The sequence below is a fragment of the Coregonus lavaretus genome (assembly GCF_964263955.1).
Source record: "Coregonus lavaretus genome assembly, chromosome: 9".
Lineage (NCBI taxonomy): Eukaryota > Metazoa > Chordata > Actinopteri > Salmoniformes > Salmonidae > Coregonus > Coregonus lavaretus.
Window position 1 is genome coordinate 46,455,054 of NC_139996.1, and position 16,676 is coordinate 46,471,729.

At 46.2% G+C, this 16,676-nt stretch overlaps 1 protein-coding gene across 1 annotated transcript; it reads left to right on the plus strand.

The window, feature by feature from the left end:
• Positions 1–208: 208 nt before the first annotated feature.
• LOC311134705 (dual specificity protein phosphatase 8-like) lies at positions 209–12,972 on the plus strand. Its single transcript, XM_084168473.1, has 5 exons — positions 209–919; positions 7,129–7,289; positions 7,653–7,812; positions 8,204–8,327; positions 9,079–12,972. Exons 1-5 carry the CDS (start codon positions 781–783, stop codon positions 10,313–10,315), a joined length of 1,821 nt encoding a protein of 606 aa, XP_084024599.1. The 5' UTR covers positions 209–780; the 3' UTR covers positions 10,316–12,972.
• Positions 12,973–16,676: the final 3,704 nt, after the last annotated feature.

Genomic DNA, 16,676 nt, shown 5'->3' on the forward strand with positions numbered 1-16,676 from the left:
GGGTCAGAGTCTTAGCTCACGGCAAGTGAGCTCATTCACACACACCCCCACCCGCCTCCCCGGCAAGCGAGAGCGAGAGGAAAGAGAGAACAACTACGTCATCCTCTATACAGAGGAGAGGGAGAGAGGGAGGGAGGGGGAGGAGTGTGAGCGAATGAGAGACTGGGAGAGCGAAGCAGCACAACAATAGGGTACTGCTCTTCTGGCTGTGGGCTCACACACACAGAGAGAAGGCACGGAGAGACACACTGTAGCAACTGCAGGCAATACAGCACAGGACAGACTGACATACAGATATACAGATACACTATTTGTTTTCTCCATAGTTATTTATTTCATTATTCCTCAAAATACTGCTGGACCTCTATGGCTTTGTTAGATATTATAGGAGAAATATCATTCTTGGTGGATTTTGATCTGAATGAGTTCTAGAACTGGCTTATGGAACTTGTGGACAGTATATCTACAGATGTTTGGGAGTAGCTTGCTTTCTGTAAGCGGGTTCCGTCCGTTCTCTTGAGTTCTGGGACTAAGTTTTCGCTCCTTGGACTTTGGGACCATCTGAGTTGAGTGGACTTGGACTTGGCCACCACCAGTGTGAGTAGTGACAACTCAGGACTTTGAAGTGTAGAGTTTTGGACCTGGCTGGCTTTCCGTCTAAAGTTTTTCGGAACAAGTGATTTGTTTGTTTAGCCGTTCTGCTGACTTATTCCTGGGGGACTCCCCCGGTCTGGACGTCCAGTCATAGTATACCAGATCTGAGCACACCAGAACGCGTGTATGTTGAGCGTGTTGAGGGTGATGCCTCTGGACGTGGTCATAGCCCCGGCGGAGGACTGTTTCTGGCCTGTCCTGCAGGAGTCAGACAGGAGGCTGAAGATCAGAGTCCGCAGGACCAAGGAAGGGAGAGAGTTACGAGGTGTGTACTGACCCAGGCTGGGGGGGGGGTCAACACATGGGGGTATTGGGCTATGGGGGAGCTGGGGGCACAGGGGTATGTTGCAGAGGTTGTGGGGTACAGCTCTACAAGGTACAAGGGTATGGAATTACGTGTGTACAACAGTATTGGGGTATTGGGGTTTGGCTTACTGACTGGAGATCCAGGCATCCCTTGAAGTATGTGATTCACAGAGGCTTGAAGAAAGAGAATAAAAGAGAAGATGTACAATCACAATAGAAGGATTTATCAGAAGGATAGAAAGAGATGACAGAGAACTAGAGAGAGCTCAGCTCTGCAGTATGACATAGTGCTCACTCTCTTTGCCTGTGGTCATTGACATGTAAAACTATCACAAAGGCCTCTTTCTCTCGCATTCTGCCTCTTTCGCTCTCTCTCTCTGGTTCTCCCACTCTCTCTTTCTTTTCTCTCTTTCTCTCTCTTCTGCATTGACAGTTTTATCGATTTGTGTGTGCACTGAAGCCAGGTGTTTTATATTACACATTTCACACAGCAGGAGTAGACAATGCAGAGGTGTCGCTGTGTCTGTGTGTGTGTGTTCAGTTTCCAAGTGTGTGTGTGTGTGTTGCACAGTGTGCACTGATATAATGTACAGTTTGTATATTTCCAACATTATGTATGTGTGTGTGTCTAGCTGTATATTAGATGTGCTGAAGAGTGTGTATGCTCTGCATGTGTTTCAGTGCAGTGAGCTGGTTCAGTGCAGTTAGCCCAGCACTCAACACCTGGTCCTGTTCACACTGCGCTGCGCGTGCGTGTTCACGCCACGGCTTCAAGGCAGGAGCCGTCAAACTCGTTAGCCCAGAGAGAGACAATTACACGTTTGTCATCACCTGTTGAAAATGGGCGGAAGGTAGCCTAGCGGTTAGAGCGTTGCGCCAGTAACCGAAAGGTCGCTAGTTGGAATCCCAGAGTTGACAAGGTGAAAAATCTGCCGATGTACCCTTGAGCAAGGCACTTAACCCTAATTGCTCCAGGGTCGCCGTTGATAATGGCAGACGCTGGCCATGACCCCACTCTCCGAGGTTGTCTCAGGGAGAGTGGGATATGCAAAAAACACATTTCCAATTCCAATGTATTAATACACACTTGTACATGTGTGAAAAAGGACAAATATAGACACCCGCCAAATTATTATTATTCAATAGAGGTGTTGTTAGTGTCACAGTGATTATTCTCAGACTGTGTTGCACTCAGAAGGTTAGCTGCCTGGCTGCTACAAACCAGCTTCACTACTTACACTCAAACACACATAGCCACATGCTAACGCTACCATAACATAACATAGGCACAAACAGATAGATACTGGTTGCCCTTCAATCCTCTACATTGCAATTTTGTTGTCCTTTGTGACATGCTGATCTAGTGGCTACCCTTGGCCCCCTGCTGCTTTAGCAGACTCTTTGTGGAGCAGAGTGGAGTGGGGCATGTGTGCAGTGATGTCATAGTGGGGGGGGGGACATATTGAAATGCTAATGTCCCCTACAGAGCAGAGGGGACAGCTGGAGGGGCACAGAGGATGGCGTCATGTCTCCCCCATATGAATGATAGAAGTGAGGGATGGAGGGAGGGCAGTCATTCAGACAAATCAATTTCCCCGGGGTGGAGAAGGGGTGTACGTGCGTGCGTGTGCACAGTGATGGGCATAAATTACAAAATACAACTACAAAATACCCTAAAGACCAACGTATTAAAATAAAATACGATACTTTTGCAAAGTATTGTACTTAATAAAAATACATGTATTTTGTATTTTAAAATACAAAAATACAATTGCAAGTAGCCGGACGAACAGCAACAACATACTCAGTAATTGTTACAGAAACGTCTTACTTGCTATGACTGTGATATCTTGTTGTTTATCTACCTTAGTTGAATTCACTGTCACTCTGGATCACTGGGTAATGTCATTGGCCTTGTTTCGGGGCGGAGCTTATTAGAGTAATAATCAGCATGTTTTGCGATTGTTAATTTTTAAATATACATTTATATTTAGTTCATTTAGCAGATGCTCTTATCACACCAGAGTGCCATCAGACTTTTGATACCAATGTAGGGTGAAAGGGGGCCACAAAATATATTGTATCGTTTTTGGTATTTTGACAATAAAAATTACAGCTTTCAAAAGTATGTTGTTACAAAATACATTGGAGTGTAGTTCAGCCCAGTGTAATAAAACATAGAAAATACTTAGAAGTAATTCAAATACGTATTTCAAATACATGTAACAGAAATACTGCCCATCTCTGCATGTGCATGTGTGTGTTCCCGTCCATTAAGGCATAATGCTGCTGAAAGCCTCTCAGACACGACACACACAGAGATGGTTTGGTATTGAGGGCCAGTCAATAGTACCAACAGCGTATATTAACAGACAGTCTCTCTCTCTCTCTCTCTCTCTCTCTCTCTCTCTCTCTCTCTCTCTCTCTCTCTCTCTCTCTCTCTCTCTCTCTCTCTCTCTCTCTCTCTCTCTCTCTCTCTCTCTCTCTCTCTCTCTCTCTCTCTCTCTCTCTCTCTCTCTCTCTCTCTCTCTCTCTCTCTCTCTCTCTCTCTCTCTCTCTCTCTCTCTCTCTCTCTCTCTCTCTCTCTCTCTCTCTCTCTCTCAGTGATTTCAGGCCATATAAAAGACCTCTTATCATAACTGACACTGTTTGTAGTAGTGGAGAATGTGATTTGTTTTGGTGAAAAAGCATTTGTGCTGCTTTCCAAATATGGCAACACACAAGCTATGTGTTCTGTGGATAAGGGATCCTTTGTCCCCATGAACTTGCTACAAATAAAAGCTTTCCATTTCATTCAACTCTACATTGATAGATGTTGATATGTTACACATATAAACATGTATTTCTTTATGAACTTCATTCATATGTGTAGCATCTTGATTTGTGTACATTACCCTACTTCCCTAAGAGTTCCCTGTGTAGGGATAGGGATATAAAGAGAATGCGAGAGAGAGAGACCATTCAGTAAACAAGGGAGGGCCGGGGCGCTCTGAGAGAGGAGAGAAAAAAAGCCATGACATAATGGGTGGGGAAGTGGGGAAGTGGGGAAGTGGGGGAGTGGGGGAGTGGGTGAGAGCAAAGAGGAAGTCAACGCTGGCTGGTGAAGCTGATTGCGACACATTGCCCTCTTTCCCCGTGCCCAGTGAGTTGGCTACCAGACTGAAAGGTGGCTACTCAACAGCCAGGGTCAGTTTGTCTATTTAGCTGATAATGGTGAAAGTGAGACCCTGGGGAACAGGCAACTGGTCCTAGAACATTTGTTTTAGCTAGAAACTAAGTGGACCAGGAGCCTCAAACAGAACAGGCTGTAGTCTGAGGTGGTATGCATCCCAAATGGCACCCTATTCCCTAAGTAGTGCACTACTTTTGACCAGAACCATGGGCCCTGGTCAAAAGTAGTGCACTACATAGGAAATAGGGTGCCATTTGGGAAGCAGACCTGGTCTGTGACTGTGTTTGGTAATCAGACTGAAGGTGATCTCAGCGCTTACAGACAGTTGACTTTATGATGTCATCTCATCAGACAGCTGGACCTGAGTTTGTCATGGGTATTTTCAATGATGTGGGTTTGGATTGGAATGGAGAGATGTGTCATCCGGTACTGTTGGGGGATGTGAGTGCATGTCTCTCTGGCACATCATCAGGTACTCAGAGTGTGTGTGCGCATGGTGGGTGTTTCCATAGTGACAGCACCCCAGGGACAATAGGCTCAACGGTCGGCCACATCGTCCCGTGTTGTTGCCATAGCAACGTTAAGTCTGAAGGTCAGGTGACCGGTGACAGTGAGTGTGTTATCAGTGCTGACTAAGAGCCCAAGAACACAGCACAGGACCACTGTAAACCTTTGGACAGCCCAGTGGTGTGTGTGTGTGTGTGCGTGTGCGTGTGTTGATGGGTGTTGACGCAACGTTGCTGAAACACAATAGCCCTCAATAGACCCAGGCACACAATCCTGTTGTATTATCTCTGCTGTCTGTACCTGAGGAGAAGGAGAGTAGGTCGTTTTGCACAAAGGCAGCACTAGCTAGTGAACACACACTGTCCCATGCTGACCTTATCCTCTCAACAACTCTCTAAGAATGTCCTCTAATGAAAAGGGAAATGTTTCTTACGTGACGTGTGTTTTCCTGTTTATCTATAGCGTTTTTCAGGAACACACTCCTTCCTCAGTCAGAGGAGCTTAGAGAGAGAGAGAGCATGAGCACACACAACCAGGAAGATAGCCTTCAAAGAACAACCTGAAAGAGATCCTTCCTTCCTTCCACTGTTCTGTTCTATGTAGTGTGAATAAAGTGCATATGGAGGAAGGGTGGCTTTGAATGAGGAATATTACAGGAGTTAATTATATCTGTGCAGTCATAGACTCCTGCTGAAATTAAGTGTTCTAATTGAGGGAAGAGGGACTCCCTTAGTAATACATTTACATTTTAGTCATTTAGCAGACGCTCTTATCCAGAGCGACTTACAGTTAGTGAATACATATTTTTTTTTTTATACTGGCCCCCCGTGGGAATCGAACCCAACGCTGGGCGTTGCAAACGCCATGCTCTATCAACTGAGCTACATCCCTGCCGGCCATTCCCTCCCCTACCCTGGACGACGCTGGGCCAATTGTGCGCCGCCCATGAGTCTCCCGGTCGCGGCCGGCTGCGACAGAGCCTGGATTCGAACCAGGATCTCTAGTGGCACAGTTAGCACTGCGATGCAGTGCCTTAGACCACTGTGCCACTCAGAGCACACTCTTTCTGTCCCTATTTTTCTTTGTTTCTCTCTTTCTCTCTCTGCCTGCCGACTGCATGTGGAGATGTGATGTCATCTTTTTGCCGTTGCCATTAATAGCTGGAAACAGGCAGGCCCTCCTCTCAATCTCTTAAAGAGACGGGCGCCAGATATAGCCATCTGTCTGCCTGCCTATCGTGGGTCAGAATACACTCTGCTCTCACTGACTCCACTACGACCCATATTCAGGACAGCAGCACTTTGGTGTGTACCTCTGTAGCTCAGCTGGTAGAGCACGGCGCTTGTAACGCCAAGGTAGTGGGTTCGATCCCCGGGACCACCCATACACAAAAATGTATGCACGCATGACTGTAAGTCGCTTTGGATAAAAGCGTCTGCTAAATGGCATATTTATTTATTTTATTTATGTGTATGTGTGTGTGTGTGTGTGTGTGTGTGGCGGTAGGCCAGATTGGGGCAGGCAGGGCTGAACCTAGATTAAGTTTTAATCCTTCTGCTGGGGCTCAGGGTTTCCTTGAAGCACTCCTTCTCCTTCCCTCCCTCCTTCTCTTCGCTCCCCCCCCTCCTTTCCTTGCTCGGCGAGGTCATTCACTCTCCTCCCCCCTTAGCCTGCCCAGAAGTTATACAACTGTGGTAATGCAGAGTAATGATGAGTGAGTGTGTGAGTCAGATTTAGAAAGCGAGAGTGAGCAAATGTGTATGTAAGATTGTCTTTGTGTGGTTTTGCGTGTGTATGCATGCTTCTGTAGAAACGATTGTGGTGTGTGTGTGTTTGCGTACTGCACGGTTGTGTGCGCGCTGGATGCGCATGTGTGTGCATTTGTATGCTGTGCGCGCGCATGGGTGTGTGCGCTAGTGTGTGTGTGTGTGTGTGTGTACTGCGCGGTCGTCAGGAGGATGTTACAGGGCCTCTGTGCTGGCCCTGCACCTGTGGCCTCTCTCATTCCCCAGCCCTGACGCAATTCTCTGCTACAGGACATGAGCTCATACAGGAAACAGAGTCGCACACACACATAGTCTCTAACACACACTAACACACACACAGGCCAAAAGTGGAGCCGCCTGCTCTTAAAGGGCCAGCTACACACATTCCTCACTGCCCAGCAGCCAAACGAACTCCCAGTCAAAGATGGCAGCAGAGAAAGTTTTCCTACTGAGCTGGGAGCAGAGACACTATCCCACATTCTATCTCCAACTGTTATCTACAATATGTACACAGTTTCAAATGGTTAGGCGATGTTGTTGGAACACCCGTTTGTAATGTAAGGGGATTCAGTGCACAGAGAGATACTGTGTATTGAGTTGTGAGTTCTGTATGTGCAGCTGAACCAAGTGCCGTGGCTCCCAAACGTTTGCCAATTTGGGGAAAGTTGTATTGTAGAGTATAACTGACCTATTTTTTCCTGTTTCTCTCTCTTTCTCCTGTAGGGGGCTTTGCTGCGTTCTCCTCCTGTTTCCCCGGGCTGTGTGAGGGCAAGCCAGCTTTGCCTATGAGCATATCCCAGCCCTGCCTACCTGTAGCTAATGTAGGCCCCACACGCATCCTACCACACCTCTACCTGGGATCGCAGAAAGACGTCCTCAACAAGGTGAGCCCATAGCAGAGAAGGGGGAATATGGACATGTATTTATTCATCACTGCCACAGTTGTTATTATGTATATAGTGCTATATATATATATATATATATATATATATATATATATATATATATATATATATATATATATATATAGTTTTATATTACCATTTTCATTATTTTATTTCACTAGTCCTGCATGTACCCTGCAATCACACCTGCAACCCTATCCATGTGACTATTAAACACTCGGAATCGGAAATAGAGGGAATGTGAGCGGAAACTAAGTATAACAGTGTGTTACCTTTGCTGTCATTTTTGTCTGTTATTGCCTTTTCTAACAGTCCCCTGTCTGTGTCTCTTTGTGTCTGTAGGACCTGATGGTTCAGAATGGCATCACGTACGTGCTGAATGCCAGTAACACCTGCCCCAAGCCTGACTTCATCAGCGAGAGCCACTTCATGCGGATCCCTGTCAACGACAACTACTGCGAGAAACTACTGCCCTGGCTGGAGAAAACCAATGAATTCATCGGTAAGTCAAGATTCTCTGTGTGTCTTTGTATGTGCAGAGAATATGCACTAGTAATATGCACTAGTAATATGCACTGGTAGCCCGAGCAGTAGTGTGTCACACAACATAGTGAAACAGCCCTCCTATTCAAAATATCACATAATCACAATGTATAGCACCATAAAATTATCCTTGTTTTCACAAGTTGTACTAGAACACATACAATAAAAGACATCAATAGCGACACTCCCAAAGCGAGGTTAATTGCCATTCCTGTGCTGAACAGGAAGTGGCGGATTGTTTTCAATGGGCTTTCCATTCTCTCAGGAGACTCTCTGTTCTAACTAATTCTGTTCCTGGGTGTTGTGTACAGCTGTGTGTGTTCACACGTGTTTGTTCCCCCCTCCCACAGACAAAGCCAAGGTGTCAAACTGCAGAGTCATCGTGCACTGCCTGGCTGGAATCTCACGCTCGGCAACCATCGCCATCGCATACATCATGAAGACAATGGGCCTGTCATCGGATGACGCCTACAGGTACACTCTCTCTCCCCCCCCCCGACGCACCCCGCCACTCCAGCTGAGCTTAAGTTTCAGCGTCTTTAAAAAGGTGACTCAGTGTTTGAGGAAACGCTAGACACTCATCTCTACTCCCCAGTCGTGAGAAATGAAATTGTTATGGTTGCCAGAGGAACTGTACAAAAGTGTACAATAGGAACTAGCTGTGCTGTCTGGAGAACATAGACCTAGGATAATATTTTCAGTTAGTTCACACCAGTTCATCTGGGGGTAACCTGCTACTTTAAGGGATACTTCAGGATTTTGGCGATGAGCCACTTTATCTACTTCCCCAGAGTCAAATTAACTAATGGATTTGTATGTCTCTGTGTGCAGTTTGAAGGAGGTTGCTAACAAGCGCTAGCACAATTAGTAACTAGCGTTAGCGCAATAACTGGAAGTCTATGGGTATCTGCTAGACCCATAGACTTCCAATCATTGCGCTAATGCTAGTTAGCATTTGCTCACGAAACTACCTCTAACTTCCTTCATACTACACACAGAGACATAAAAATGGTATCCACGAGTTCTTCTGACTCTGGGGAAGTAGATAATTGCCAAAATCACAAAGTATCCCTTTAAATGCATGCTACCCAACAATAAATATTAGGTTCACACAGGAAGTAGCTTAGAGGAACTTTACAAAATATTTGTATGGCTTTACTTTGGAACTGGATCCCCAACTCTAACTGGAACTAACATTTCGCTCACTTGTTTCTCCCCTGACCAGGTTTGTGAAGGACCGGCGGCCTTCGATATCACCCAACTTCAACTTCCTGGGCCAGCTGCTGGAGTTCGAGAAGGGGCTGCGGCTCCTCCAGGCGCTGTCGGATGACAAGACCTCAGAGGGCAAAGGTCAATCCCAGGGTTCAGAGATCAACGGGGTCAGCTCAGGGTCAGAGGTCAACGGTCATCATGACTTTTCATTAGCAGAGCCCCAGACCCCTCCAGAACCCAAGCTCCCCTCGCCGACGTCCCTCCAGCAGGGCTTCAACGGCCTCCACCTGTCGGCCGAGCGCATCCTGGACACCAACCGGCTGAAGCGCTCCTTCTCCCTGGACATCAAGTCTGTCTACTCCCCTAGCAGCCCCCACTGCCTGCGCCTGGCAGCGCCCACACACTCCGAGGACGTGCCCAAGCTGTGTAAACTGGACAGCCCCCCTGTCAATGGTGTCTGCCCCCAGTTCTCCACCGCCCCAGACAGCCCCGGCTCAGCTGAGTCGCCCTTCCCCTCCCCGGGGTGCGGCGGCAGCATCGGAGGTCTCGGCGTCGGGGGTCCCAGTGAAGGGGGCGTTCGCTCTGGAGGTCCCTCATCGTCCAGGCCCAGGAGGAAAGCCAAGCACAGCTCTGGATCTGGTGGAGCTGGATCCACAGGCAGCTCCCCGGTCCACTCTTACCTCCCACACCCCCAGTCCCTCAGCCTGGCTCTGGGACGTTCCCTGCCCGTCCACAAGAGCCCCAGCCTGGACGACAGCCTGAAAGGCTCCATGCTTCTCTCCCTGCCCACCATGGGATCTGGGACCATATGGACCAAACACAGAGACACAGTCCAGGCGACCACCCCAGTCACCCCTACCGCCGACGCCCCCTGGTACTTTGGGGCAGAAGAGGTAGGGGAAGGAGGGATGGAACTCGGAGGAGGCGGTGGAGGAGGGGTGGAAGTGCGATTCGGAAGCAGCTCAGCGTACGTGGCGTTCGGGTGTAGCGAAGGGGTGCGGCTACGGGAGAAAGCGCCGCGGGACAAAACAGCATCGTCGTCGTCGTCAGCGTCACCATCACAGCGGGACTCCTCGACGACCGTCGCTAACGGGACGGTCTCCAACGGCAGCGAGAAGCAGTTCAAGCGGCGCAGCTGTCAGATGGAGTTTGAGGAGGGCATCTCTGAGACACGTTCCCGGGAGGAGCTAGGGAAGATCGGGAAGCAGTCCAGCTTCTCCGGGAGCATGGAGATCATCGAGGTGTCCTGACAAACCGGACTCCGGACCACAACCGGCTCTCGCCAAGGGAGGGGGGGGCAAACGGACCTGAGGGGGGAGGAGGGGGGAGGACAGAGGGGGGAGATTTATAATCCCCACACAGACCGTGTTAGAGACTCAAACTCTGAGAAGACAAACAAATGGACAGAGAGTTTCTGTGAGTCCCTTAGCTAGCTGGCGCTCCTGGACTAGACTGGCTGTCGATTTACTACTACTGTACATCTACAGTACTACCAAACAAAGCTCTGAAGAGAAAAACTCGGGGAAAAGACAGAGGCTGTGGGGCCTGACACTGAACTATTAACTATTTCCTCTGTATGGTGTCAGTTAGAGAAAAAGGGACACCGGGGCAAATCACAAAGGGCTCCCTATCCCCCATATAGTGCACTACTTTCGAACAAATGTCACCAAAGGTATAGCACTATTTAGGTTATAGGGTGTCATTTGAGACGTATAGCCAAGCAGTTTCCTCCCAAAGCTTGACTTCAGCCCCAGTGAACGCCAACCCCAGCATGGCTCAGTCTGCCCCACCATTCATTAAAAAGACTTAGAAAGGACTCTGTACCCCAGAACATACCACATCACACTGCAGAGAGATACTATTCAGACTCTCCTAAGAGACTGTACCGGTGATACTGCATCAAAACAATGAAGGATCCTCCATGTTGGCGTGTCAGCCCATCGTGGTTTACGAAGACATTATGGTTTATGAGGACTCATAGTGACCGATAAAGACTGACAGTGTATTTTCCCGCAATCCTCGTCTGCTCCCTTGTTTCCAGTGTTAAACGGTGTGACGTGACTGAGGTTTGGGGCGGTGTGGAGGGGTTAGGTCTAAGTTACGCCCTACCTGTAGAGGAGTTCTGTACTCGCATGTCTCGCTCCACACACCCCACCCCCCAATGTATACTCCCCACCCATGCCCCCCTTCTCCCAGCCTCTACTGAGCATGCTCCAGAGTGGCTGGCGACAGACAGACAAATACTATATATACTATATGAATATATATAGCAATTTTAATGGACTTTTAATCAACATTTTTTCCCAGTTATAGTTTTAATTTATTTTATCTGTTCATTCTGGTAATGAGAAATAATATAATGTTTTGTGAACTTTTTCCTTTGTTAATCTCAGTTTTTGCTGTATGGTATTTATGAAACACACATACATATACAACAGACAGACACACACAAAACTACAAGCAAGCAATATGTGATGTTCCTTATTTGGCGGGAGAGTGATGTATTTTGGGTTTCATCTGACGTTAAAATGCACTTTTCTGTTACTCTTCAAAAACGAGTATCCCATCCACTTCCTAAGGGTACCAACACACTCTAACCCCTGGTGACATTACCAGACGTGTGGTATGGTGAAGAACAGTCATCTGAGGGGTTTCTAGCTACGTCCCTATGAGCACAAAACGTTTGAAAGACAATGAAAATACGTAACAAATATGTATTTTTGGTAGAAAATACGTTGAGAAGATGCTGAAAATACATATTTTCAACGTGTAGTGCTCACTGTGTTGACTCTTCAGTTGTGTGTTATTGTGAGCTCCTACAGTTATTAGGACATCTACTGGGAGACTGTTAGTGTGAGGAGAGTGAGGAACTTTATTCAACCCAGTACTCTTCTAAAGAGAATAATTATTGTAGGAAGGACTGTTGATTTCTCGAGGGCTAATGACAACAACTACTGGTATATGCAAGTAGATCCACACAGTTGACAATGTTAGAGACATCCACCTAACAGTGCTAGATTCATTCTGTTGGTTAGTTTCCACACAGACACACACACAGAACTAAACAGTGTTGGGATATGAGAGGAGCCCAAAGCTGAAACAAATCCCCTCCACACACACATACATACACACACACATATAGTCACACACAAAGATACACCGCCACCTTTCGTTTGTTCTCAGGGGATCTTTCAGTGAGCCAAGCCCGGAGCAGGATACACAACTGCTGGCACATCAGCACAATGCATGTCCCCCTCACTCCCTCGCTTTCTCTCTCTCTGTGTATATCTATCTATCGCTCTCACTCTCTTATTTTCCAAAGGTATGATAAAAACAAAACGGAAGGGATGAAACTAGAATGGATTTGTCATGATTCAGAGGTGAATGAATGAATGCTATTGCTCTCCTGGTGTGAGATTGTCTATTTATTTATGATGTACTTATATGTGGGTTTTTTCTTTTCCTTCGGTTATCTTTTCTCTGGCGAACTTTGACCTTTGACCTATACCTTTGTGCTGCTGTAAGGTCAGACCTGGATTTCCTGTGTTCAGTTCTCTTCCTAGCCTTTCCTTCTACTCTCTATATTTTTAAAAATATGTTATAATTATTTAAAAACATGTTAAGAGAAGATGCAGGCTGTCCTGATTGCTATAATTGTTGGTATTGGTGTATTATTATTATTATTATTATTATTATTATTATTATTATCATTATCATTATTATGTTGTGTAAATAGCAACGTATCTAAGAACATTGATGAGTTTAGGTAAGTTTTGAAAATAAAATCCTGATACCTTAGACTGCTTGACGCAAAATACCTCAGGTTCCATTGAAAGGCTTTTCCTTCCCCTGTACCTGTTTTGTGAAAATGAGACAAAAACGCAAACAATACAAAATATGAATTGTTCTCTGTCTCTTTTTTGGTTTTATGTGAGTCCTTCTTGGGGGGGTGGTACACAGATGCAGGACAAAACAAAGCCATGACCAGACTGCACTATCACGACAAGACATGAAATACACATAGATATAGACCAAATAGATGCTGTCAATGGAGCCCATCTACATTACACATATTGCACATACATCACATTCTAACAATAGAATAAAGCCTGGCAAGGTATAGTGCTAGGGTTATAATCATAGTCAGGAGGTGCAAGGGTTCAAGGTGAATTCCATGGTTCTGTCCCACGGGGAAGAGGAGAGACAGAGAGGGGAGGGAGAGGATATGGGAATAGAGAGTGATTCTATGGCCATGTCACCGTGGAATTTCTGTTCTCTCTCTCTCTCTGAGATTGGGTCATTGTCTGTGTTATCCCTTCATTTCCTTTCACACACACACAAACACACACATGAACACACACACACACACACACGCACAATATTATTATTTATCCTGCTAACAGTCACTTTTGTACCCCTGCTAACATGTACATATCTATCTCACTACTTCAGTATCCCTGCACATTGAAATGATAGTACTTTTCTTATTTCTCGTTTTTTTTTTTTTACTTTAAATTATCTACTCTTACCTTGATATTGAATACTGAATTGTTGGGAAAGAGCTTGCAAGTAAGCATTTCACTATACTGTTTTATGTGCACGTGACTCGACTTTGATTTGACACCCACACATGATACACCTACACACATGCCTCTGGCCAAATGTGAAACTCTTCTGTTTCCCTGTTCCTCCTTAACTTCCAGCTCTGGGCACAGCGACGGGAGGATGGTTGGATGGGTGCGGTGTTTGTCCAATGATGTGATGTGTTTGAATAGTGATTACCTTCAGGGGATGAGAGAATTGAGTGTGTGTATGTGTGCATGTGTGTTTCTGTTCATGTGTACGTGTGTGCATGCGTGTGTATATTTCAGTGTGCATCTTAGAGAGAGAAAAAAACAAAAAAACATTCCCTCAGCAGAATCAACAAGAAAGAAAAGAGCAGTTTCCCATAAAGTATCATGTTATTACAAGCATCTCTGTATGAATCGAATGGTTGAATGAGACAACAATAGCCATTTTGGTTTCATGATGTCATGCATTTCAGAACACATTCTATTAAAACATCAACAAATGTTACTTTTTACCGACTTGATCGTAACATCTAATGTGTTGTGTGTATGCACTGATGCATGCATTTAAAATGGTGCAGTTTGAGAATATAATATTATTGCCGCCGTTTCAGAGAAACCCAAACAATGAACGAATTGGAGACATTTATGTGTCTTCTCAGAAAAACCACACACACGCACGCACACATATTTCCAGATGGCCCTTAGCCTTTTCTGCTCAGCACAATACTGTCTCAATGAGCGTTACACTGCAACCAATGGAAAGAAGACTGGCAGAGGTAATGGCATTACTAATCTCGGTTAACCCAGCACTAAAGTCTAGCGTAATTGGTCAGATCCTCGATTCAATTCTGGTCTATACAGATTGAACGAGAATCGGAAGCGGAACGAATAGCTCCACCCTCTCTCTTTGCAAATTACGGCCGAATGTCCCCTCCCCTTCCGAAATTAAAAAGATGCTATCACCTGCGAAATCGTGATTTGTCCAAAGCACCGGAACTAATGCTGTTCTACGGTACCGTTTATGTTTACGTAATCTGTCCACGACTACCGTCATTACCAGCTGCTGGTGTGTGTGTGTGTGCGCGTGCACGCTCTGCCTGATCACTAGAAATATACTTCGATTTTGGACGTTTGAAAAGGCCATGAGAACATCGATATATGCCTTCCTCGCAGACCCGGCGCCAGGATAAAGTGACTAAGGGGGCAGCATAGGCGAGGGGGCAAATGTTTGGGGGGATTCTTGAATTGGAATTATATTGAATTCTGCATATATCACGCTATACAAAAATAAACATAAAGTTCAAATGGAGCAACTCCGAGATCATTGAGTGCTTTTGAAGTGAAAGGTTGGCCTGAAATCTGTAGCCTATCTGCACTGTATCAGCGTAAAGTAGGGGCCTTCTAGCAGTCATAAGGACAAAGATTCAGCAGGACGCAGGCAGGTAGAGGTGCAAATGAGTGTGGGATTTATTTGCACAGCGCTGGTGTTTCAAAGATAACGGTGATATTTATAAATATATATACAAAGTTCTGACTTCAAAATGTCAGCATTCAAAAGAAAATGCCTCTCATCAGGCAAAACCTGTCTTAACCAATAATGCACAGGTCGGGTCTACCAGGCTCAGATTTAACACTAGAACATCCCCAAATGGGCAAATGGCTTTTCATCTATATTTTTTGTAGCTGTTTATTTACCACCACAAACCGATGCTGGCACTAAGACCGCACTCAACGAGCTGTATAAGGCCATAAGCAAACAAGAAAATGCTCATCCAGAAGCGGCACTCCTAGTGGCCGAGGACTTTAATGCAAGCAAACTTAAATCAGTTTTACCTCATTTCTACCAGCATGTCACATGTGCAACCAGAGGGAAAAAAAACTCTAGACCACCTTTACTCCACACACAGAGACACATACAAAGCTCTCCCTCGCCCTCCATTTGGCAAATCTGACCATAATTCCATCCTCCTATTTTCCTGCTTACAAGCAAAACCTAAAGCAGGAAGTACCAGTGACTCGCTCAATACGGAAGTGGTCAGATGACACGGATGCTACGCTACAATACTGTTTTGCTAGCACAGGCTGGAATATGTTCCTTGAATCATCCAAAGGCATTCAGGAGTATGCCACCTCAGTCACCGGCTTCATCAATAAGTGCATTGATGATGTCGTCCCCACAGTGACCGTACGTAAATATCCCAACAAGAAGCCATGGATTACAGGCAACATCCGCACCGAGCTAAAGAGCTGCCGCTTTCAAGGAGCGGGACACAATTCCGGACGCTTATAAGAAATCCTGCTATGCCCTCAGACGAACCATCAAACAGGCAAAGCGACAATACAGGACTAAGATTGAATCCTACTACACCGGCTCTGATGTACGTCGGATGTGGCAGGGCTTGCAAAATATTACGGACTACAACGGGAAACCCAGCCGTGAGCTGCCCAGTGACGTTAGCCTACCAGACGAGCTAAATGCCAATGCCTTTTATGCCTGTTTCGAGGCAAGCAACACTGAAGCATGCATGAGAGCACCAGCTGTTCCGGATGACAGTGTGATCACGCTCTCCGTAGCCAATAAGAGCAAGACCTTTAAACAGGTCAACATTCACAATGCCACGGAGCCAGACGGATTACCAGGATGTGTACTCAGAGCATGCACGGACCAACTGGCAAGTGTCTTCACTGACATTTTCAACCTCTACCTGACCGAGTCTGTAATACCTACATGTTTCAAGCAGACCACCATAGTCCCTGTGCCCAAGAAAGTAATTGTAACCTGGCTAAATGACTACCGCCCCGTAGCACTCACGTCGGTAGCCATGAAGTGCTTTGAAAGGCTGGTCATGGCTCACATCAACACCATCATCCCGGAAACCCTAGACCCACTCCAATTCGCATACCGCCCCAACAGATCCTCAGACGACGCAATCTCAATCGCACTCCACACTGCCCTTTCCCACCTGGGCATAAGGAACACCTATGTGAGAATGCTGTACATTGACTACAGCTCAGCGTTCAACACCATAGTGCCCACAAA

Bases quoted from the DNA above. Each gene is read 5' to 3' on its own strand.
- LOC311134705 (XM_084168473.1), top strand. From the start codon at position 781: ATGTTGAGCGTGTTGAGGGTGATGCCTCTGGACGTGGTCATAGCCCCG. The intron at 7,290-7,652 runs GTGAGCCCATAG...TTGTGTCTGTAG, and splicing joins AGAAAGACGTCCTCAACAAG to GACCTGATGGTTCAGAATGG. The intron at 8,328-9,078 runs GTACACTCTCTC...TCCCCTGACCAG, and splicing joins TCATCGGATGACGCCTACAG to GTTTGTGAAGGACCGGCGGC.